Below are 26,297 nucleotides of genomic sequence, written 5' to 3' on the forward strand. Positions count from 1 at the left end.
CTCATACCTTTTGAGCGCTGTACATTGTTTAGAACTGCTAACAGGCGATAAGTCAATGCAGTGGAGAGGTGTGTGTGTCTGTGTGGGTTGGGGGAGGGGGGGGGCGGTTGTACAGAATCAGCGCAGTAAGATAGGTCGACATGGAACACGCTTCAGAATGTTAAAATGAGCTATCGTGCTTGGACGTCTCCACGCACACACCATGAGTGAAGCTGCCCAATTAACTGATCTATCAACGTGGACAGTCCTATATGTCTAGAAGAAATGTTGTACCACTCGCAGCCATGTTGGAACAATGGTTGTAAGGAAGATTCTAAGAGAGAGAGCATGAAGTGATACGATATGTCATACGACAAGTTACAATAAAGGTGTGATACTCATGTTCCCACTGGGTTGACACGATATGTGATACAATATGCGATGTGACCCACTCCACAAAAGAGAACAGGGCAGCATGATTCACGTTTCTGTCTCATCCTCAGTTGCGATCATTTGCTCTTGTCAGAACAATCGGATTCAAATGTGAGAACAATTGCTGCTTTCATTAATGTAAAGCCGTCTCACCTAGATTCCGAGAGAGTATTGAGAAAGAAAATTATGTGAAGTACTGGATCCTACCTACAATATACTGCTGGTGCATCGGGAAGCAGGGTTTTTGACTCAACATGTCTGACTTGTTTTTGCTTTTGGAGTTAGTCAATATTCTGATAGGTCACAACAGATACAGCAAATATAACATTTACTTTACTAGTCCAGTATTTAATTTTAGACTGAATAGCCAAAGAAACTGGTATAGGCCTCTACGGTCGCAGGTTCGAATCCTGCCTCGGGCATGGATGTGTGTGATGTCCTTAGGTTAGTTAGGTTTAAGTAGCTCTAAGTTCTAGGGGACTGATGACCACAGATGTTAAGTCCCATAGTGCTCAGAGCCATTTGAACCATTTGGTATAGGCCTCATATTCAAATACACAGACAGGTAAACAGGCAGAATACGGCGATGTGCTCGGCAAGACAACCAGTGCCTGGCGCAGTTGTTAGGTCGGTTACTGCTGCTACAATGGCATGTTATCAAGATTTAAGTGAGTTTGAACGTGATGTTATAGACGGCGCACGAGCGATGGGACACAGCATCTCCGAAGTTGCGATGAAGTGAGGATTTTCTCGTGCTACAATTTCACGACTGCAGCCTGAATATCTGGAATCTGGTAAAATATCAAATCTCTGACATCTCTGCGGCCGGAAAAAGGTCCTGCAAGAACGGGACCAACTACGACTGAAGAGAATCGTTCAACGTGACAGAAGTGCAACCCTTCCGCATATTGCTGCAGATTTGAATGCTGGGGCATCAACAAGTGTTGCGTGCGAACCATTCAACGAAATATCATCGATATGGGCTTTCAGAGCCGGAGGCCTACTCGTGCACCCTTGGTGACTGGACGACGCAAAGCTTTACGCCTCGCCTGGGCCCGTCAACACCGACATTGAACTGTTAACGACTGGAAACATGTTGCCTGGTCGGACGAGTCTCGTTTCAATTTGTATCGAGCGAATGGACGCGTACTGGTATGGAGACAAACTCATGAATCCATGGACTCTGCATGTCAGCAGGGGTCTGTTCAAGCAGATGGAGGATCAGTAACAGTAGTGGCGTGTGCAGCTGGAGTGATATGGGGCCCCTGATACATCTAGATACGACTATGAGAGATGGCATGTACGTAAGCATATTGTCTGATCACCTGTATCCATTCATGTCCATTGTGCATTCCGACGGACGTGAGAAATTACAGCCACACGTCCAGAATTGCTACAAAGTGTCTCCAGGAACGCTCTTCTGAGTTTAAACCATTCCGCTGGCCACCAAACTCCGCAGACATGAAAATTATTAAGCATATCTGCGATGCCTTGCAACGTGCTCTTCAGAAGAGATCTCCACCCCCTTGTACTCTTACGGATTTATGGACAGCTCTGCAGGAGTCATCGTGTCAGTTCCCTCCAGCACTACTTCAAAGATTAGTCAAATCCATGTCACATCGTGTTGCGCCACCTCTTCGTGCTCGCGGGGGTCCTAACGATATTAGACAGGTGAGTTTCTTTTTCTCATCAGTATATAACAAAACCCTGTAGTACTGTGCAAAACAGTGAATAATTAGTAACTGCACTAATACAAACACAATTGTATTTACGTAGGATTTTAATTACGGTCAAAAGTAGCATTAAATCTGTAAATGTGAAAATAAATTTTGTATTTCTACTTTACCGTAATATTTACTCTTACAGTCGAACAATATATGTACATATATTGGATCCATATAAACGCATTGGTAATATTATAAACACTTGTAACATATGTAAACTCTGGTTAATCGTTTGGATTTTGTTTAAAAACAGTTGACTGAGGGATCAGGTTCAGCTTCCTGTATCGCTCGTCTTTCCGCGCCTCCTGTCACAAATCTCAGTATAAGATGATGACATTATAGTTTCGTATTTGCTAGACTAATAATAAAAAGTTGAGAGAGACAATATTTTTTACTTAATGGTATCAGAGTTCCTTGTCCTGACATTGATTTTTAAACATTTTTCACCTGTTTTGACGGTCAGCGGCTATTTAAACTGGACGGTCATAATACGGTGATTCCATTTACGGGCCACCATTACAACAGCCTTAAATGCATATCGCATGGTCATTAATACACCCTCCACGTATTCTAAATTTATTGTACGAATTCAGATTTCTTACAAGAAATGATAATATTAGAAAGGTCATACAGGTACTGACATTCCAATTTACAAGCAGCGAATCAGCAACCACTCACTACACCGATTTGTTTCCTGGCGAACGTCGTTAAGATAACTTCACTTCCTGTTTCATCTTTTATTTCAAGTGAAAGAGGGATTATACAGCCGATGACCAAAGCATAAAATTATTATACTGAAATAAATAGTAACTTTATACTGTCGACTATTCTGCAGTAATATGAACCTCAGCTAGGCCACTCTCCCTTTTACAATAATTTTCGTTTCCATTTCATGACCTTAAACGATGCTGTATTCCTTTATTATTGTGGAGTGAGATTCCATTTTCACTGTTAGAGATCAATTTGCCACTTCATAAATTATTTATTTACATGGTTGAAAACTAAGTCCACTATTTTGCCATGGCACTAACTATTCACAAAAGAAACCATTCAAGATCTGTTCTGTCGAACAAACGAGATCAGAATGAGAGCAGGTACACCTAGGTTGTAGGCGATGATGGGAGAAGTGACTTCGCGCAAAAAAGTGAAACTCACTTTAACTTTCGTAGCTTACACGTAAGTTGGCGTTACAGTATTCAAGAAGGGTGTTTGTACTTAGGCTTACGTGAATGATGGTAGTGGCATGCACATGTAAGTAATTCGTGCCTGTTAAAACCGGTTTCAGGACAGTGGTACAATGTTTCGTCCGGCAGGTACTGGGAGCGCGAGCCACGGATGGAGATGCTGCGGCTGCGTTCGGTGGAGGAGCTGTCGGCACTGCCCAGCACGGCCTGGGGCATCTCCCAGCCCAGCGGCGAGGACGCTGACTCCAGGGAGAACGCGCTACTCACAGGTACGGGAGCCTCTCCCAGTAACTTCCAGCAGGTAACAAACTATTCCGCTCTGAGGTGCCTGCCTTCTGATGTTATCCACCACAGTAGGGTCTTTATTACCAGTACACACTATCTGATCAAAAGTATCCGGGCACCCCTATGGAATGCGGAACTAACCACTAGATGCTAGGAGAGGAGCACTCACCAGTATAAAACGAGGCGAGGAACTTTGTGTTGTCATTAGAGAAGCAGATAGGAACAGATCAGTGACTTCGAACGTTGACTGGTCGTTGGGTATCACCTGAGTAACAAACTCATCAGGGACATTTTAAACCTTCTAAAGCTGCACAATGCGACTGTTGGTGGTGTGACACTGAAGTCCAAACATGAAAGAACGACCACAGCTAAACCAAGGTTAAGCGGACCTTATGTACTGACGGACAAGGACCATCGAACATTACAGGGAGAAGTTTGAATAGTTTAATAAAATCGCCTGAAATAGTCGGAAGGAATCATTCGTGAGTTCCAAAGTGCTAGCAGTAGTCTAGCTAGAACAGTGGCTGTGCGTAGGGAGTTACAAACAACATGGAACAATGGGCGAGGAGCTCGTCATAAGCCACAGATTTCTGCAGTCAGTGTTAAGCGACGCTGGAGGTAGTGTTAAGAGCGACGCCACTAAACTGTAGATGACTGTAAATGAGTAATCTGGAGTGATCAATCGCGCTATACCCTGTGGCAGTCTGGTGAAAGGGTTTGGGTTTGGCGAATGCCTGAGGAACATTACTCGCCGTCTGTTCCTGTGCCAACAATTATGGTTGGAGGAGTCAATGATACTGTATAGGATGTTTTTCGTGGTTGTGGTATAGGTTCCATATTGCACTTAAGAAAACGCTAAATGTGGAAGGATACAAAGACATTTTACAGCATTGTTAACCGCGAACAATAGGGTAACAGTTCAGAGATGTTTCTTTGCGTCTACGTGATAATGCACCCTGTCATAAAGCAGCGTCTGTGAGACAATAATGTGTGGAAAACAATATTCCTGGAAAGGTCTTACCTGTCCAGAGTCCTAATCTGAAGCCAGTGGAATACCTTAGGATGAGTTAGAACGCTGACTTCGCGTCCAACAGCAGTACCTTCTCTGGTTTCGTCTCTTGAGGAAGACTCCTCTACAGACTTTCAGACATATCAGTAGAAGCGTCCCCAGCAGAGTTCAAGCCTTCGTAAAGGCGGAGGGTGGGCACACCACATATTAATGAGCGCTAACAAATGTCCAGATGCCTTTGATCAGATAGTGTACTCAACAGAAGTATCCTGTGGTGGCTGCTTCTACATGTCAATGTATAATTTGACTTGTTCCATATCCCTGAAGGCTCTTCTGGCATTTACAGAACGCAATGTATGAATGAATGAGTCTTTTGTTTCTCAATGCACTTGGTGTCATGGTACAAGTTCATTGCCCCTATGGACGTCAGTTGTGAAGAGATGGAGTCCTTGGCACCATTAGTCTCAAATAAGATTATTCTCTTTCCAAAACCTTATTTTGGTGACTGATAAACAAGCAAAAGGAGCTGTCTGCACCGCTGACAGTCAGGTATCTGAATCATTTCTATGTTCCAATTTAAACGCAGGGAAAAGACTGGATTACTTGCAGACGGAACATCGCGGTAGAGGAAATGTAGCTCTATAGCTTAAGCCTTCACACAAAGACAGAACTTGTCAACTACAGCTAGCTTGTGTGTAAATGAACGTATTAACAGGCTTTTCCAGGACGGCCAATAATTCGACAAGTTAAACGTTTATTATTAGGTGTAAAAATATAATCGGTTGCAGGATTACCCTGAATTTGCAAAAGAGGGAGCGATTTATTTTCACCTGAAATGTAAATATTTTTGCCTTTCTCTTGTTGATATGGGACAATTACATCACATGTTGAAGGGAATAAAAAATTTGCCGAACAGAGAATATGGATTTGAAATAAACCAAAGAATACTGAAGTACTGTGGAGCAACAGAAATGATATTTGCAGAAAAAATTAAAAAAAAACAGAACTTACAAGCTTGCCAGTATACTGTTAGGTGATCCATGGAGAGTGAAATGAGACTCGAGGACGACGGTTGATTTGTTTAATTGACTTCTTTATTCCGGTCCTCGACTGTAGTACATCAGGAACAGCTAGATGGAGGCTTCCAGTTGCCTCTCACGCGAAACAATAGATGTTCGGCATTGCTGACAGTGCAAAGAGAAGGGCCAAGTGTGGCATCACTCGAATGCTGCTACCAGCTACATCTCCAGATGTGATCATGGTGACAGTGCTACAGCACAGCTGACAGTTCAATGGGGGGAGGGGGCGGGACATGAACTCCCTCCCGAGCGGGAGGCTCTCTGCTCTGGCGGCGGCTGCTTTCATGCCTCAGGGCAGGCTGCCCTGTACTTGGTAAAACAGCGAACCCCTTACTGCATTCCAGTATGTCGCTCTGGGTGTCGCTGGGTCGAGCTGTAGGCTGTAATACTGAAATGAGAATATTTTAGTACGTAATAGGCTGAGTACTTATACACTCCAGACTATGTTCGTTTAGGAATTAAGGCACGCACTATAAAGGCAAGTGAGGAAAGGCTTCCCTCCTTTCACTAGCGTATTGCATCGTCGGCTGTTGCTCTACCACACCCAGCTGGCTCTGCTTTGCAACGCCTGTCACCCATGTTTTGCTTGGCAATGCATAATGCTCTTGCCTGCCTGCGGTTGGCTCTGCTGCAACTCACTTCCACTCCGATGTACTTTTTGACCGAATACAGTTGCTATGCTACAGTTCCAAATGAAGCAATTCAGCTCCCTTGGAAGCAAAATAGTGCATACCATGCAAATCAAGAATGATGTAAGAAGTACATCAACACAGGAAAATGCAGCATTCATCACCAAAAGAAGGCTAGTACCAAACCGGGCTCTATTTGAGAAGGAAATTTCTGAGAATGTACCTCTGGAGTACAGCATTGTGTGAAAGTGAATCACAGATTGTGGAGAAAACCGTAAAAGAAGAGAACGCGATGATGCAGAATGCTGCTGAAAGTTAAATGGACCAATTCAGTATTATAAGCAACTAGACAGCTCTCCGCAAAATCGTTTAGGAAATAAATAAGCAGAAAACACCAACTAGGTGAAGTAAAAGAATGACACGAAGTGTGCCAATAGAGTAGAGAACAGCTGATCAGCCATCTAATGATGAACCTGTTGGTTCAAAACAGATAACAACGCTATCAGTGTTTTCCATATTGCAACCATAACGAAGAGCCCGAAAGTAACACTGCAATAATGGAGCATATGGGCAAAGGCTCTTTTTTAATGTCTCAAGTTTTCATCTCACTGTTAGATCACACACCACTGTGTTACAATATAAGCAAATAAAATCATTGCATTTTCAGTTAATTAAAAGGAGAGTCGTTAAATATGATTTTGTATTGATGGCAATCCCTTTTTCCACCTAACTACTACAGTAATTTAATGTCTGCAGAAGACTTTCCTGAAGGTTGTATGCCTTTATTTAATGAAAGATGGTACACGTTTTATTTAAACTTATGAGTCGATATCTACCTAAAACCCGGTCCAAGACAATGGGTAGTCTGCGATGAACAGAAAGACATTGCTCGGAGCCTGTAACAGATGGTGAAGTCGACATTTCACTCTTGTGTTTCCTTTATGAAGGAGCATATGTGAACTGACCTTTCTCACATATCTAGACTGACTGAAAAAATCGCCACACCACAAAAATAACTAATGCAATTAATGTAGAGAAATTAAATTTTAGGAATACATTGTTTAGGTAACATATTTAAGTAATTAACATTGCATGATCACAAGTTAATGTAAGCTTGAGATAAGCCATTGCAAATGTGAAATGCTGGGATATTAATAACCGGTATAATGTTGAGTGTAAGTATGCAGATGTGCATGCATTGTGTTATACACGTGTTGGATGTCACTATGTAGGACAGAGTTCCATGCCTTTTCACTTGGTCTTTCAACACAAGTTCGGTTAATTTTATTTTTTGGATGATGCTAGAGGTTTTAGATTACGCCTTATATGTGCTCGATAGGGGTCAGATCTGCTCATCTAGCAGTCTAAGGCAACATGTCGACACTCTGTAGGGCATGTTGGATTACAAAAGGAGCAGTATGTGGGCTAGCATTATCCTGTTGGAAAACATCACCCGCAATGATGTTGATGAATGGCAGCACAACAGGTCAAATCACCAGTCTGACGTACAATTTTGCAGCCAGGGTGCGTGGAGAATTCACAGAGTCATCCTGCTCCCATACGAAATCGCATCCCTGGCCATAACTCCAGGTGCAGGACCAGTGTGTTTACCACGCAGACAGATTGGTTGCAGGCCCTCAACTGCTCTCCAAATCAACTCACGGTTGTCATTGGCACCGAAGCAGAACTAACTTCCTCCAGGCAAAAACACAACCGACCGCCAACCGGCCGTCCAGTGAGCTCTCGCTTCACGCCGCCGAAGTCGCAAATGGCGGTGTTCTGAGATCAGTGGAATGCAAGCTGCAGGGCGTCTGGCTCGAAACTGCCCTTGAATTAGCCGATTTGTAAGACTTCGCTGTGTCACTGTGGTGTCAGCTGCTCAGATTGCTGCTGCAGTGTAGTACGATTCTCCTTAGCCATGCGCTGAACACGATGCTCTTCCCCCCTCGGTGGTGCCACGTGGCCCTTCAGAGTCCGTTCATCTTATGGCCGTCCGGAGCCTGGTCTTCTAGCGACCGTGCTTTCTTGTGACTGCCGCTGCCAGCAATCATGTACAGTGGCTACACCCTGCCAAATCTTTCTGCAACATCGCAGAAGGAAGCTTCAGCTTCTTCTAGTCCTATTAGACGACGTCGTTCAAACTAAGTAAGGCGTTGATAATGGCATCTTTAATGGCGCCTTTGTCGTCTGAACATTAAGTCACCAAGTCCAGAGTCAAAGGTTACATCGTGTATTTAAAGCAAACCTGATTCGCATCCTCATTGTGGCGCTATTAGCGCCGCTCTTACGCAGCTGTTGCGAAATGTTGAATACACATCATCTTTCAGATGTAGAAACACACCTACTAATCTTCGTTTATGTCGCACGACTCCTCTTTGCTGTTGCGATTTTTTTACCGTCGATGTATTAGTTGTTATCGACTGTCCAGGTTTCAAAATGTGAAAGCTACAACATATACAGGGTGGTCCATTGATCGTAACCGGGCCAAATATCTCACGAAATAAGCATCAAACGTAAAAACTACAAAGAACGAAACTCGTCTTGCTTGAAGGGGGAAACCAGATTACGCTATGGTTGGCCCGCTACATGGCGCTGCCACAGGTCAAACCGATATCAACTGCGTTTTTTTTAAATAGGAACCCCCATTTTTTATTACATATTCGTGTAGTACGTAAAGAAATATGAATGTTTTAGTTGGACCACTTTTTTCGCTTTGTGATAGATGGCGTTGTAATAGTCACAAACATATGGCTCACAATATTAGACGAACAGTTGGTAACAGGTAGGTTTTTTAAATGAAAATACAGAACGTAGGTACGTTTGAACATTTTATTTCGGTTGATCCAATATGATACATGTACCCTTGTGAACTTATAATTTCTGAGAACGCATGCTGTTACAACGTGATTACGCGTAAATACCACATTAATGCAATAAATGCTCAAAATGATGTCCGTCAACCTCAATGTATTTGGCAATACGTGTAACGACATTCCTCTCAACAGAGAGTAGTTCGCCTTCAGTAATGTTCGCACATGCATTGACAATGCGCTGACGCATATTGTCAGGCGTTGTCGGTGGATCACGATAGCAAATATCTTTCAACTTTCCCCACAGAAACAAATCCGGGGACGTCAGATCCGCTGAACGTGCGGGCCAAGGTATGGTGCTTCGACGACCAATCCACCTGTCATGAAATATCCTATTCAATACCGCTTCAACCGCACGCGAGCTATGTGACGGAATCCATCATGTTGGAAGCACATCGCCATTCTTTCATGCAGTGAAAAATCTTGTGATAACATCAGTAAAACATTAAGTAGGAAATGAGCATACATTGCACCATTTAGATTGCCATCGATAAAATGGGGGCCAATTATCCTCCTCCCATAATGCCGCACCATACATTAACCCGCCAAGGTCGCTGATGTTCCTCTTGTCGCAGTCATCGTGGATTTTCCGTTGCCCAATAGTGCATATTATGCCGGCTTACTTTACCGCTGTTGGTAAGTGACGCTTCGTCGCTAAATAGAACGCGTGCAAAAAAATCCGTGATCGTCCCGTAATTTCTCTTGTGCCTAGTGGCAAAACTGGACACGACGTTCAAAGTCATCGCCATGCAATCCCTGGTGCATACAAATATGGTACGGGTGCAATCGATGTTGATGTAGCATTCTCAACACCGACGTTTTTGAGATTCCCGATTCTCTCGCAATTTGTCTGCTACTGATGTGCGGATTAGCCGCGACATCAGCTAAAACACCTACTTGGGCATCATCATTTTTTGCAGGTCGTGGTTGACGTTTCACATGTGGCTGAACACTTCCTGTTTCTTTAAATTACGTAATTATCCGGGGAACGGTCCGGACACTTGGATGATGTCTTCCAGGATACCGAGCAACATACATAGAATACCCCCGTTGGGCATTTTGATCACAATAGCCATACATCAACTCGATATCGACCTCTTCCGCAATTGGTAAACGGTCCATTTTAACACGGCTTATGTATCACGAAGCAGATACCGTCAGCACTGGCGGAATGTTACGTGATACCACGTACTTAATACGTTTGTGACTATTACAGCGCCATCTATCACAAAGCGAAAAATGGAATAGACATCATTTCCGCCATTTTTATTGCTCATGAAAACCACACATTGCATTTGTACCACCATACAGCGAGACCTAAAGAGGTGGTCGTCCAGACTGCTGTACACACCGGTATCTCTAATACCCAGTAGCACATCCTATTGCATTGATGCATACGTGTATTCGTCGTGGCATACTATCCACAAGTTAATCAAGGTACTGTTGGTCCAGATTGAAGCTTAATGCACTTCAGTACTTTACATAACGTTTCTCCAACTGCAGGCCCTTGTGTAATGTACTTTCTTACATCACGCATGTTTTTTTAAGACCAGTTGTTTTTTGTTAGCGATATCGGCTAACGTATTCAAGCGTAAGCGCATTCTCTCAATGTATAGGTCATTTTTGAAAAACTCAGTTGATTTTTTCCAAATTACTTTTTACTAAAAGCAAGCACTCTTGCTCAACTGCAGTGACCTGTGTGAGTCCAGTCGAAGCAAACCGCTCAGTAATGCAAGATTGCACCGTTTCACAACTTCAATGTAAATAGCTTTGTAGTATTCCTTCAGGGTTTTGAAAGTGTGCGGTGAGCTGGCTTCGTTGTTTTCATGCTTCTGTGGAATACTTCGATTCCGAGGAAGCGAAGGAATATCAACTTGTGAAGTGTTTTCTTTTAAACACAATTCCCAAAAGTGTTCAGAACTATCACGCCATCCATTTGATACACAAATCAAGCCCTCATACAATTTTTCCAGATCAGCAACACTTGGATGAGGGCATTGAATTTTTTAATTGACATCCTCTACTGGGTTCTTTACAGGGCAATAAAGATGCAAAAAGAAGTAAGTCTTGAATTGTAACATTGTCTCAAGGTAGCCTGCACATTTGTAACCTGCCTCTGTTTTGTCCTCTGCAGAAAATGTTTAAAAAACTCTAGAACTTCTTCAAAGATTTTCAACATTCTCAAGATACTAGAAGTCACATAGTCCATAGACCAGCTTGGTCGTTGGCGCTCTCACAGCGTATGATTCTGAAAAGTCCCATCTTTTTGTTGGATTCCCTTACGGTGTCTATTAACTCCTTGGCTAAAGCCATAATACCCCTCATACACGTAAAATGGCGGAGAGTGTCTACAAACGCCAAATCTAAACTGTGGGCGGTGCAGTGCACATAACGTGCTTTTGGTTGTATATCCTTAACAAATTTCTTAGTCCTTTGAACTTACCTCTCATATTCGAGGCACCGTCATAGCAGTGTCCTCTTAAGTTATACACTGACAAATCGAGACGAGCAAAAACGTCTTCTACAATACTAAACAGAGTTTGTGATTCAGTGTAGGGTGTCTCGTATAAGCCAATAAAGTCTTCGTTAATGATTAAGGAATCATCGACAGTGCGAATACAAAATGACACTTGTTCTTGAATCAAAGATTCACTTGTTTCGTCAACCATAACAGAAAAATGTTCAGTCTTCTTGATTGAAGCCAATACCTTTCTCAACAGAGACTTTCCTAGTAGATCAATGATCTCGTTTTGAATATCGTGGGACGTCCACTTATACCCCGAACGCCCTAACCAATCTTTAAACTCGGGTATGTCATTCGTTCGGAGTTCCAACAATTGAAAAACATTTTAGTTTATATCCTCGTGCCATCTAATTGCTAGTCCTTGTCGGCATAGAAATTGAAAGGTACTAAAAATTGTCTCAAGAACTAAACGGCCTTTCTTCATATCACTATCCAACTGTTCATTCAATTGGGAGGCCACTCTTCGGTTAGTGATAGAATTTAGTTTCAGAACACCTTCTTTATGTGTAAAGGTATTTTCATGAAGACGGAATTTTTCCAAAGCCTTTTCCCAGTTAGAAAACCGTACAGAAGTAAATGCATCTTCTTCTTTTGAAGAAAATTGTAATAGACTTTTAGCATCCGCCTCTTCGCAGGTTTTGCAAAAAACTTTTTCGGTAGATGCTTCATATTTTAGCCATATATATTTTATCAACCAAGATTTCTGAAACAAGCTTCTCTTGCTGGATTGTCCAGGTTTCGGCTGTGAATGGTTCTCGCCTGAAAACGACGAAGCAATTGACACAATAATTGTTGGAGGTTGACATGCAGTATCATCAACTTCCAAGCGCGCCTTTTGGTAATAAATCTATCCATTGGAAACTTAATTCACAATACACTAAGAGACTAAAGTAAACGATTAAAATATAGTAATATCAAATAGTCCACTAGACACTAAAGACGGAACACTAAACACCTCAGCAGCATGCGCTGAACGAAACTATCCCCACTGAATGACTGCGACAGCAGAGTGGGCTTTATATAGCCTTGGCATCGTAATGTCTCGAAGCGTCAAGGCGACGCGAGGCGGAGGGTTTCAGGCGCTTATGCTCCAGTCCTTTTGATGTCTCCGCGGCCGCAGCGCTGGCCAGCCGGCACCAGACTTTACCCGAAGGTTCGTGGACCGGGAGAAATGCTAAGTGTGACCACATCACTGTAACACTATCATGATTCACACCACTCGTTTTCAGTTAACCTACTTACTAACGTTATAATCATTTGTTCTAACTTATTACTGAATTTATTTTGAAAGGTAACTATCGTCAAACAAAGGAAATAAAAAATTCCAACATAATTTTTTGATTTTACAATGCATAATATAAGTAATAATTTTCTTAAATTATTGGGGGTGCTCCGTCCCCGCCCCCCCTCAAAATAAAAAACGAATTTTTGAAGGGGCTTTGGCCCCCTCTGGCCCCATGGAGTCGGCGCCTGTGGGCATGTTCCATAGCGTATCATATCTGCGAACATGCTGGCAAATCTAGTCGAGAGATGTCGTTATCCTGAAGGAAATCATTCACAAGGTGTGCACAATGGGGACAAGAATTGTCGCCCATGACGACGAAAGCTTCGTCATCATGCTGCAGATATCTTTCCACTATCGGTCGGAGGAAGGCATTCACGTATCGTACAGCCGTTACGGCGCCTTCTATGACCCCAGCGGCGTACGTCGGCCCCACATAATGCCACCCCGAAACAGCAGGGAACCTCCACCTTGCTGCACCCGCTGAATAGTGTGTCCAAGGCGTTCAGCCTGACTGGGTTGCCTCCAAACACGTTTCCGACGATTGTCTGGTTGAAAGCATATGCGAAACTCACCGATGAAGAGAACGTGATGCCAATCCTGAGCAGTCCATTCGGCATGTTGTTGGTCCCATCTGTACCGCGTTGCGGAGTGAAATTGCGCATATTGCAGCCTATTGCTCACAGTTTGAGTCGAAACACGACGTCTTGTGGCTACACAAAAAGCATTATTTAACATAGCGGCGTTGCTGTCAGCGTTCTTCCAAGCCATAATCCGGAGGCAGCGTTCATCCACTGCAGCAGTAGCCCTTGGGCGGCCTGAGCGAAGCATGTCATAAACAGTTCTTGTCGCTCTGTATCTCCTCCATGTCCGAACAACATCGCTTTGGTTCACTCCGAGGCACCTGGACGCTTCACTTTTTGAGAGCCCTTCCTGGCACTAAGTAACAATGCGGACGCGATCGAACCACGGTATAGACCGTCTAGGCATGGTTGAACTGCAGACAACACGAACTGTATACCTCCTTCCTGGTGGAATGACTGGAACTGATCAGCTGTCGGACCCCCTCCGTCTAATAGGCGCTGCTCATGCATGGTTGCTTACATCTTTGAGCGGGTTTAGTGACATCTCTGAACAGTCAAAGGGACTGTCTCTGTGATACAATATCCACAGTCAACGTCTTCTTCAGGAGTTCTGGGAACCGTGGTGATGCAAAACATTTTTTATGTGTGTATTTGACCAGTCACTGTCCCGCGTCCTTAATGGATCGACAGGCATACAGTATGTTGGTTGCAGGGACACTGCCAGTGGAAAGTAAGAAAATAAAAGCTATCTGAAATGTCTTGGTCACCGCAGAACTATCAACACATTCCATCTCCGCACAAGTGTCACTCAGCTTAACTGTCACAAATTCCTATGCAGGACGGCTAGCAACTATATAAGACACATCGATCTTGGCACTCGACTGTTAAAGGAAAGATCGAGTTTTAAGTCAGACGTCACAAGGCTTGAATGTTTTCCGTCATCAGAAATCTGGCGAGATATTCCATCGCAACGCAGCCGTGCAGTACCGCGGTATTGCGACCTCTTTCGAAGAAGTGGCCGTAATTTTCTAAGGGGAAAGAAAACCTCGTTGCGCCGTTTTGCGCGAAAGTAGACGGAGCTGTTATGCGAATAGCCGGGCAAACTCGAGCGCTTAAGGCTTGCGTAACGAGGGCGCTTAGCGACTGGAGCCGCGTGCAGATAAGAGAGCGGAACAGAGGCAGCCAGCGCGCGGTTGCAGCGGCCTGCTGCGACGCACGGCCCATCCATCAGAGGGGTCCACCACCTGCTACCTGCCGGCAGCACTCACGCCGGGAGATAACGCGTGGCGTGGCAGCTGAATGATGGCTGGCGAAACACGCCACTCGGAAACACCGAGGCTGGCAGGTCGCACCTGGACAGCAAGGCGTTCTCCCGTTTCCAGAGTGAAGCGCGCACACTGTGGGGGTTTCTGAGGGGCCGTTAATATCCTGAAACCAGATGGCCACCTACAAGTTGTTACCCAGTTATCCTAATGATACAGGGTGAAACGCAAAGTTGGTTATCTGCGTGGGCGTAAGGACGGCCAAGAGGAACTGTTTAAAGGATTGGACAGCATAGTTGGCACACGTTACGGCTTAAGGATAAAAAGGCAATAACGAAGGTGTTAAGTAGAAAAGAGGAGAGTAATGACTTGCTTGAAATAAAAATTGGAAACGATGTAGTAGTGGAAGAAGCAAGCAGAGGGAGTAAGATTACACAGGATAGCCGAAGTACAGAAGATATCAGAATTAATTTAGCACTGGAAAAGAAGGACTTCGGCACTAAAAGAGTTATACTGGCATCAGCTTGTGGCTGTCTACATCTACATCTACATTTATACTCCGCAAACCACCCAACGGTGTGTGGCGGAGGGCACTTTACATGCCACTGTCATTACCACCCCTTTCTGTTCCAGTCGCGTATGGTTCGCGGGAAGAAAGACTGCCGGAAAGCCTCTGTGCGCGCTTGAATCTCTCTAATTTTACATTCGTGATTCCTCGAGAGGTATAAGTGGGGGGGAAGCAATATATTCGATACCTCATCCAGAAACGCACCCTCTCGAAACCCGGACACCAAGCTACACCGAGATGCAGAGCGCCTCTCTTGCAGAGTCTGCCACTTGAGTTTGCTAAACATCTCCGTAACGCTATCACACTTACCAAATAACCCTGTGACGAAACGCGCCACTCTTCTTTGGATCGTCTCTATCTCCTCCATCAACCCGACCTGGTACGGATCACACACTGATGAGCAATACTCAAGTATAGGTCGAACGAGTGTTTTGCAAGCCACGTCCTTTGTTGATGGACCACATTTTCTAAGGACTCTCCCAATGAATCTCAACCTGGTACCCGCCTTACCAACAATTAATTTTATATGATCATTCCACTTCAAATCGTTCCGCACACATACTCCCAGATATTTTACAGAAGTAACTGCTACCAGTGCATTTCGCTGCAATTTTCTAATGCTGCAACTTCTCTGTATACTACAGCATCACCCGCGAAAAGCCGCATGGAACTTCCGACACTGTCTACTAGGTCATTTATATATATTGTGAAAAGCAATGGTCCCATAACACTCCCCTGTGGCACGCTAGAGGATACCTTAACGTCTGTAGACGTCTCTCCATTGAGAACAACATGCTGTGTTCTGTTTGCTAAAAACTCTTCAATCCAGCCACACAGCTGGTCTGATATTCCGTAGGCTCTTACTTTGTTTATCAGGCGACAGTGCGGAACTGTATCGAACGCCTTCCGGAAGTCAAGGAAAATGGCATCTACCTGGGACCCTGTATCTAATATTTTCTGGGTCTCATGAACAAATAAAGCGAGTTGGGTCATACACGATCGCTGTTTCCGGAATCCATGTTCATTCCTACAGAGTAGATTCTGGGTTTCCAGAAACGACATGATACGCGAGCAAAAAATATGTTCTAAAATTCTACAACAGATCGACGTCAGAGATATAGGTCTATAGTTTTGCGCTTCTGCTCGACGACCCTTCTTGTAGCCTGGGACTACTTGCGCTCTTTTCCAATCATTTGGAACCTTCCGCTCCTCTAGAGACTTACGGTACACGGCTCTTAGAAGTGGATTGTTATCGAAAACGATCAAACGTTTGTGCGATGGAGTCTCATTCGAAGTAAATAAGAAGAACCGATTAAAATTGTTGTCCTATCTGTTACCAGTTCCCTCTTCTTCTTCTTTTTCTTCTTCTTCTTCTTTATCAAAAATGGTTCAAATGGCTCTGAGCACTATGGGACTCAACTGCTGAGGTCATTAGTCCCCTAGAACTTAGAACTAGTTAAACCTAACTAACCTAAGGACATCACAAACATCCATGCCCGAGGCAGGATTCGAACCTGCGACCGTAGCGGTCTTGCGGTTCCAGACTGCAGCGCCTTTAACCGCTCTTCTTTATCGTCGCCTTGTCCCACGTCACGTAGGGTCGGCGTTGCTCTTCTGGATCCTTCTCCTCCGTAATACTCTATCCATTGCCTCTTCCTTCTTCCATCCTTTCTCCCTCAGGTCCCCGGATATCTTATCCTTCCACCTCATCTTCGGTCTTCCCTTCCTTCTCGCTCCTTCAATCTTTATATCTTTAACTCTGTTTCCGATATACTCTTCCCCTTTTCTTTGTAAGTGTCCGTACCACCTTAGTCTGCTCTCTTGTATCTTTTTCCCCATGGGTCCCACTTTCACAGCTCCTCTAAAAAATTCATTTCTAATCCTGTCCTTCCTTGTTACCCCACACATCCACCTCATCATCCTCATTTCCGCCACTTCCATCTTCCTTTCCTGGGCTACTGTGATTGGCCATGTCTCTGCCCCGTATATCATAGCAGGCCTTACCACCGCCTTGTACACTTTCCTTTTCAACCCAATACTCACCTTCTTGTCACACAACACTCCACTTATTTTCCTCCACTTGTTCCAACCGCCATTTATTCGGTGTTGTATCTCGGTTTCCAGTCCTCCGTCCCTCTGTATGTACGACCCCAGGTATTTAAATTTGCAGACCGATTTCAGCTCATCATCCTGGATCTTGCAAGACCTCATCTGCACATCCTTCAGTGCTAAATAATCTGACTTTGTCCTACTAATTTTCATCCGTCTTTCTTCTAGTGCCTTCCTCCAATCCTCCAGCTTTTCCTCAAGTCTGTCGATGCTCTGCTCACAAAGAACCACATCATCCGCAAACATCATATTCCACGGCGCTTCCTTCTTCACATCTTTCACCAGCACATCCATAATCAGGTCAAAGAGGTAAGGACTAAGCGCAGACCCTTGATGTAACCCTACTTTTACTGGAAACTCCTTTGTCATGCCCACACTACTTCTCACCTGTGTCATTGCTCCTCTGTACATTTCCTTCACTAACCTCACATACTTCTCTGGCACGCACTGCTCTCTCATGCTTCTCCATATTTCGTCCCTTGGGACTCTGTCATATGCTTTCTCCAAATCAATGAAAGCCATATGTAGATCGGCTTGTAGCTCCCAGTGTCTGTCCACTATCCGCCTTAAAGCATGTATTGCATCAGTCGTTCCTCTTCCAGGCATGAACCCAAACTGTTCTTCACACACCACAGTCTCCTTGCGTAATCTTGCTTCTATAATTCTGTTACCAGTTCCCTGTCAACAGATAAAACGGTTTTACTTGAAAATCTCCTGCCTCCTGAACCGTGGCAGCATCGCAAGTCAAAACTGCAGCAGCTGTTTCAGCCATATGATGATACAGAACAAGGGACAGGCGGATGCCTGGAAACACATGACAGAAAAGCAGTAGGTCAGTGAAATAATATTGACCGTTTCAATCATAACACGAAGTGAGGTAGTCAGTGATCCATGTGAATCACAAATTTTAAGAGAAAAATGATGAAACAAGAAGTAATATTCGTCCAGCTCCTAGAGAGACCTAATTAGTAAAAAGTTGGAAACCATCTGAACAAAAAGTGGCTCAATTTTTGCTGACAGTGGGTGATTTTAGTACAAAGGCTGACATTGGGGGCAAAACCTACCCACTAGCATCGGTCAGTCCACAGAGAAAGCTGCATTTACGTGTAAAACACGAGCGAGTGCAGTAGATACATGCATGTCTTCGCAGCGTGACCGGAATCCTACCGACGTAGTTCTACACATGACTAGCTCCAAGGCAATGGAGGCTAGTACATTTTAATTAAAGGTGGTGGCAGCTACTGCACAGTCCCATAGCTGCAGCTGAATGGGCTCCATCAAGAGTCTGCTAATTATGAGCTGCAAGAGCAGGTCTCGATGGTTTGATTGCCTCGAAGGAGACATTGTGAAATGCCTATTCCGGAGAAATATTGGTTTCTGTAGCCAAATTTATAGTCGGAAAGGGGGGGGGGTTGCGGAAACGCTCACCGTTTCCGCAGCTTTTTCGCTGACTCCCTAGTCCTTAGGCTGGTCATTCTGCTCTGTTACCAGGAGGGCGACTCCATGTAAAAAAAAAAAATAAAATACATCTCCACTATTACGTGACTGCGTCTCCAGTCTGAGCGCAGGGGCTCCATTTTTTAACGATTCACGCCATCTTTAGACTTTGTTAAACTGTATGTTACCTCTTAGGGATAACAGCGTAATTGTTTTCGAGAGCTCATATCGACAAAGCAGATTGCGACCTCGATTGATTTTCCCCCATCATCTGATGTCACATACACAGCTAACACACTGGCAGGTCCTGATACAGAGAAAAATTATTTTAATAGAAATTTGCGTAACAGTTTTCTACCTTTTGAAATGTTCGTCCAATCGGCCCTTCACCGCGATTATTTGATTCGTAATTTTGGCTCCTGAATTAATGCGTGATTGCAAATGTTAGTAAACGAGTAATTACGTGTTCTTCCATGGTAAGGTCAGGACGACACATTCGCTGAGACCTCTCCACATGTTTGTAATACATCGTGGAAAAGTCTCAGATTTACAATCTGAGAAAGAAGCTCCTCTAAGTGTACATCAGGAATACAGGAATGCCACTCAGTACGTGCCCTGCCATAGATATTGATATTCAGATCATTCAAGTCTCTTCCTTTCAGATGCTCCATGTGTGCCAATCTGTTGAGTTCTTCATCGAAGATGAAGCTCAAAACCTTACTAAATCTTTAAAAGTAAAAGTGATGTCCCCCAGTGGTAGACCGGGTCGATTAACGACTACACACACGACTGAATCTGAGACACACGCATTAATCTGGGGTCGAATTGAAGCCTGTAGTTTTAGCCGATAATTAGAGTTTCTTAATGTCAGTCGCAGTTTTCGACCAGTCCTCTCGAGACCAATAGACGAACAAAAGACTGTAGAATCGTTCACGAAGGGACAGCATCAGACAGGGGTGCTGACTAAGGCCACTGAGCGTTTTATGGGTAACATGGTAGACGCTCCCCTGTGGGACAACCATCCACCTGCGTGTATCGGTCTGTGGCCAAGTGCCAACTCCGTACCTGATGTATCGTCCTGATAGGAAGGATCGCTCCGTTCTGGGAAGACATCCCTGAAGTTCCCACTCGTACTGTTGATGAACGATATTCTATGTGCTTTTAGTGTCATGGATCTCTTCATTATTATTCGTTCTTTTTTGAAACTGTCCATATATTTTTGAGAGCTTCATTTTTGCGTGTCTGTGTGTGTGTGTGTGTGTGTGTGTGTGTGTGTGTGTGTGTGTGTGTGTGTGTGTGTGTGTGTGAATTTTAAGTCTACATCTACCTTGATTAGTCCCTGAGAACTTTGTTACATTTGTGGACTAATGAACAAGCTCCATACCACATCAAAAGACGGCCATTACGCTCCATTGACTCTGCAGGTAACTCAGTATGGTAGCACTTTTGCGACGTGCTTCACATCAACCATTTTCAAAACAAGGCTTAATTCCATTACAAATCCCCATAAACTTGGGTGAATTTCTGTAGATGATAAACAAATCGAAACAAACAAACCTAGGAGATCACAGCAATCCAGTTTATCCGCTTGAAGGGGACATGCACAATACTATAGCTTAAAAGAGCCATATAACCATAAATATAACTCAGATAGAGCTAGTACTTGCATTACTGTGCCTCATACAACAAAACAAAAAAAATCGTCGGTACAATTCTCTGTCTATGACAGCTTTTCGTCTTCAACTCCTGTTGGTCTGGTTGGCGCCTAATTATTGTGCATCATGTACCAGAATTAAAACCGTTAATACAGTTATATCTGTGCCAGTTCTACCGTCTTGCACCCGAACTGATCAAAGCGGCAAGCACCATGTACCAATGTAAAAAAAGTCATTTGCATCAGCGCTATGTTTCTGCCTGATTTTCACGTTGCACCTTTATTAACCAAAAGTGTAGCACACAAAATAACTGTCCTGCATCTCAATCTGGCATATTATTGCAGAAGATTCATCAAGACAAAATAAATAAAAACGTACAAAGCTTCCAGAACATAAATTTTATTGCCCAGATAGCAGATGATGCATACTGATTACTAGTTTCAGCAAAGTTATATTTGCCATCTTCAGATCATCGGATACGGGAATTATAAAGCCGCCACGTATGGGACATTGCCACCTAGACACTCAAAACATCACAGAGAAGACACTTCCAGGCAACACCAAGTACACTGAAATAAAAACCGTATGTGTATCAGCGGGTGATTCCGTACTGCCAGTACGGAGCCAGTTATCCACACACAAACCCAAACACACACACACGCACACACGCACACACGCACACGCACACGCACACACGCACACACGCACACACGCACACACGCACACACGCACACACGCACACACGCACACACGCACACACGCACACACACTTGACAGTAGTGGATGTGCTCTATCTAATGAATTTGACAGCTCTGTGACTTGCTAATACAGTTATAGATTTTATTTTAGTGGTACTTAGTTTGGATGGGAGTATCTTTTCTGTGAGGCTACCTCCATGTTCTCAATGGCCAGATGGCAATGTGCCACAGGTAGGGCCTTTAAAATTTATGCATCAAATGATCTCAATATGGCAATATAACTTTGCTGAAACTAGTAATCAGAATATATATCAACTGTGAATTTGGCAAATGAAACTTTTATTTTGCAAGCCTTTTTACACTGATACATTGTCACGTAATTAAAGAAATAAAAACGTTTTGATTTCAACGAGAATTGTTGAACTGTTTTTTTTTTCTTTCTTTCTGTCGTAATTCTCCTGACTGTTTTGATGCTGCCGGCCAAGACTTTCGGCCTCGGGGACTGGGCGTTGTGTTTCATCATCATCAACACGAAGTCACCCAATGTGGCAACAGCTAAAAAGATTTGCAGATAGGCGGCCGAACTTCGCGGGTGGGGACTACCAGCCGTCAGTGCCATACTAACTGATGTGAAGCCACCATACAACTGTTATTCATGCAATATTGAGAATATTCAGTCCAGTTGTCAACCGTGTGATTATTGCCACAACATGGTCCACGACATTCTTATCCCATTTTCAAGTGCTAAAAATTTTTTTATGCCATTATGCCTTTTCACAGCTTAAAAACAAAGCACTTCGAAATGGGGTAACGTTGCCCCAAAACATTTGGCAATAATCAGACGTCTGAGAACTGGGCTGAATATGGTCAGTATTGCTTGAGCCATGAAATACGATCGTTTTCCTTTCCTCGCCAATTCTCGGCAGAACCTCATTCCTTACCTAATAAGTGCACCTACTTTTCTAGTGTTCCGGTTTTCCCATAACCCATGTTTCTTTACCACATAATGCCGTGCTTCAAACGTACATTCTCGGAAATGTGTGATGCTAGTAGACTTCTTTTGATCAGGAGTCCCGTTTTTGCCAGTGCTGATATGCTTTTTATGTCCTCCTTGCTCCGTCCATGGTGAGTTATTTTACTGCATAGGTAGGAGAATTGCTTGACTTTATATACTTCGTGATCTCCAATTACGATAATTATCCAACAATTCTCATTTTTGCTTATCTCTCATTTCTTTCGTCTTTCTGCGACTTGCTCTTAATCCATATTCTCTGTTCATCAGACCGATCACTCCTATCAATAGATCCTGTAATTCTTCTTCGTTTTCACAGAGAATCGAATCTTATCACTGCTGTCCTTATGCCTTGAAGTTTAGTCCCGCTCTTTGTAAGTAGGCTGTTTAGGTTTTTATGTTTGTGACGCCACGTAGCGCTCTGCGTGAAAATCACTGACTGTACTGTGTGCAGTCTGTGGCTGGTTTGCATTGTTGGAATATTTGCTATTGTAGTGTTGGGCAGTTGGATGTGAACAGCGCATAGCGTTGCGCAGTTAGATGTGAGCCGCCAGCAGTGTTGGATGTGGGGAGAGAGATGGCAGAATTTTGAGAGCGGACGATCTGGACGTGTGTCCATCAGAAAGAGTAAATTTGTAATACTGGATATCATTAACTGATATATATATATATATATATATATATATATATATATATATATATATATATACTTTTGAACATTATTAAGGTAAATACATTGTTTGTTCTCTATCAAAATCTTTCATTTGCTAACTATGCCTATCAGTAGTAGTGCCTTCAGTAGCTAGAATCTTTTATTTAGCTGGCAGTATTGGCGCTCGATGTATTGCAGTAGTTAGAGTAACGAAGATTTTTGTGAGGTAAGTGATTCATGAGAGGTATAGGTTATTGTTAGTCAGGGCCATTCTTTTGTAGGGATTATTGAAAGTCAGACTGCGTTGCGCTAAAAATATAGTGTGTCAGTTTAGTGTTGATCAGAATAAGCAAAGAGAGGAATGTCTGAGGACGTTCAGTTCTGCTCAGCTGTTTGAAAATCAAATAACGTAAGAGGTTTCTCAGCACAGTAATTCATTAATTTTTCTAGGGGACGTTTCATCTTGAACCTTGGTTCTTCGATTTGCAGACTGAAAAGTCGGGGTGGAAGACAACATTCCTGTCTTACATGCTTTTTGATGTGAGCGCTTTGTTATTGGTCTCCCACTCTTATTTTTTGCTCTTGGTTCTCGTACATATCGTATATTACTAGTCTTCCCCTGTTTTTCTCAGACTGTCGAACATCTTGCGCCATATTACATCGTCGAACCCTTTTTGCAAGTCGTATTAGTCATAAGTTGAGAAAACAACGTAGACCTGAAGGCCTGAGTGTCCCAATGCGCCCGAGTGACTGTAACTGAGCTGGGTTGCCGTGTGTGTGGCTGTGCAGGAGGCCTGGACCTGATCGTGGTGCCCGGGCGCGCCTTCACCGCCGACGGAGGGCGGCTGGGTCGCGGCGGCGGCTACTACGACGTCTACCTGGGCAGGCTGCGTCCTGAGGCGGGCTACGCGGGGGCCCAGCCTTTCACCGTGGGGCTGGCCTTCCGCCAGCAGGTCCTGCCCCACCTGCCGCTGGACAAGGCGGACGTGCCGCTCCAACTGGTGCTGTACCCCCCTCCAGAGGCCGGAAACACCTGAGCAACCCTACTGCTGCTGCACATCTGGCCGACTGTCGACATATTGCTGAAGACCATTGCGCTTTCTCCATATGAACAGAGAGTGTTTACCTTAAATACCAGGGAAATTTGCGGATCGTTCTGAGCGGTGGAGTGAACCTGCTACATTACTTTACTTGACATGGGAATAAATTCTGAATTTTCATACTTGGGAAACCATCTTTTCTACAGAAAATAATACCTTTATTAGCAATCCTTTGCCGTTCACTAGTCATAGCTAGACAGACATCAAGAACAAAGGAATTAGACATTGGCTGCGAGTGGGCATTGATTTAAATCAATGAGAAAAGTTCAAAATTTGTGCTGGACCGAGATTCGAAACCGGGTCTCCTGTTTACTAGGCAGATGCTCTGACCACTTTTTTTAAAAAAAATTTTAATGTATTAAAATAGGAAAAAATGGGGTGAAGGTGGTTTGGTGCTCAGACTGAGACTTCAAAAAACTCCTCTTTTTTATTTATTTTTACCTTTTTATTTTTATTTTTTTCAACGTCAGGCTTACAACCTTTGCTGACCTACATTTTGTTGTACTACCGCATAAACAGTGTCTACAATGTCCAAATGTTGACAAATAGTGGCTAATTAGAAAATTAATTAAGTAAGGAAATGAATAAAACTGAAAACGTCCAAATGAAAAAGACATGAAGACATCACGGATAGTACAAATACAAAACAAACATGCTCCTGTAGCAATGAAATGAAATTCGTGTCGGGGGCGACACCTGCTCACGACCCGACGTTCGATAGAGCAAGAGAGCCATCTATCGACTCGTTCTCCAGACGTTGGTGTAAGAGTGGGTCGTCTTCTCGAAATTAACTAAGGGTCCGTAAGTGTGACCGATGTCTATCTCGGCTTCTCGTCTATAACCACTAAGCCACCCGAACACAGTGGTCATCGCATCTGCACAGGCTACCCTAGCATGCCCCCCGTCAGACCCAAATTCTCAGCTTATCCACACACTACGAATGAAGAGCCCCTCGTCACTCGCGGCATTTCGCCGATTCCCGTAAGAGTCCGAGCCTGGTGTGCATCTGTACTGAAGAGATCATTGGTTGTCTTCGCCTTAATTATACATATGTGGTGTCTGTTTAATTTAGGACCCATTATGAATTAAGGAAAAAAGGGAATTACAGACATATTAGAACATATTACTATTACGAAGTCAACATCATTTACTGTCTGATTTCTGGTCAGGCTGCGTCACATCTTTCGATTATATATTAAAATAATCACTAAAACTAAGGCAATTAACAAGAAGCATTATACAACACTGATGTTACAAACAATGGTTATAAAAAACAATTTGCAGCTCTTAAATGTTTCCAGTTTGTGGCTTCACATGTGATGGTATCTTGTTGACCGGTCTAGGGTTCCACTTGTAGAGAAGAATGCATTTACACAATGCAGTGGCTATTGCTTGAGCACACGTGTCAGTGGAGGATAGGAGAAGGAGAACGAGGTCATTAGAGGCGAAGCACAAGCTCGGATTAGGGAAGGAGAGGGAGAGAAATCGGCTGTGCCCTTTCAAAGGAACCATCCCGGCATTTGCCTGGAGTGATCTAGGGAAATCACGAAAAACCTAAATCAGGATGGCCGGACGCGGGTTTGAACCGACGTCCCCCTCAAACGCGAGTCCAGTGTGCTAACCACTGCGCCACCTCGCTCGGTAGACGTGTCGGTTTACCTGTTAAAGTCATCAGAGACAATATGCGATTGCAGTCTTTATCGGTGTATTCCACTGATAAATTCTTCTCGGGTTATCAGCCTAGTTCAAAAAATGGTTCAAAATGGTTCAAATGGCTCTGAGCACTATGCGACCTAACTTCTGAGGTCATCAGTCGCCTAGAACTTAGAACGACTTAAAATTAACTAACCTATGAACATCACACACATCCATGCCCGAGGCAGGATTCGAACCTCCGACCAGAGTGGTCGCGCAGTTCCAGACTGTAGCTCCTAGAACCGCTCTTCGCCAGAAGATGATGGGTACGAAACTCATTGAAACGTTGCGACGAGACGACGCCACAACTCGGCTGATAACCTGAGAAGAGTTCATCATCAGAGACAATGTTCGAACATCTGGTGGTGGTTGATTTCAGGGCTGATGTGGGAAAACTGTCCAGCGTGCTACTTAGACGACAGCTTGAAATATCAATTTCGTTCTTATTTCGTGTGTTGTGAATCTCTTGGCTCTTACAGAAGGATCATTGCTTTCCTTTTATGTAGACAACCGAGAGTTGAAAACATA

The 26,297-nt window shown here is 43.8% G+C and overlaps 1 protein-coding gene across 1 annotated transcript in view; it reads left to right on the plus strand.

Moving 5' to 3' along the window:
• Positions 1-24,205, plus strand: part of LOC126481102 (5-formyltetrahydrofolate cyclo-ligase-like) — a 91,653-nt gene extending 67,448 nt beyond the window's left edge. The window contains exons 4-5 of the mRNA XM_050104622.1: positions 3,449-3,588; positions 23,764-24,205. Of these exons, the coding sequence (XP_049960579.1) occupies positions 3,449-3,588; positions 23,764-24,011 (388 nt within the window). The 3' untranslated portion in view covers positions 24,012-24,205. The remainder of the gene's footprint in view (positions 1-3,448; positions 3,589-23,763) is intronic.
• The last annotated feature ends 2,092 nt before the right edge of the window (positions 24,206-26,297 follow it).

This window comes from Schistocerca serialis, chromosome 5, assembly GCF_023864345.2.
Source record: "Schistocerca serialis cubense isolate TAMUIC-IGC-003099 chromosome 5, iqSchSeri2.2, whole genome shotgun sequence".
Classification (NCBI taxonomy): Eukaryota; Metazoa; Arthropoda; class Insecta; order Orthoptera; family Acrididae; genus Schistocerca; species Schistocerca serialis.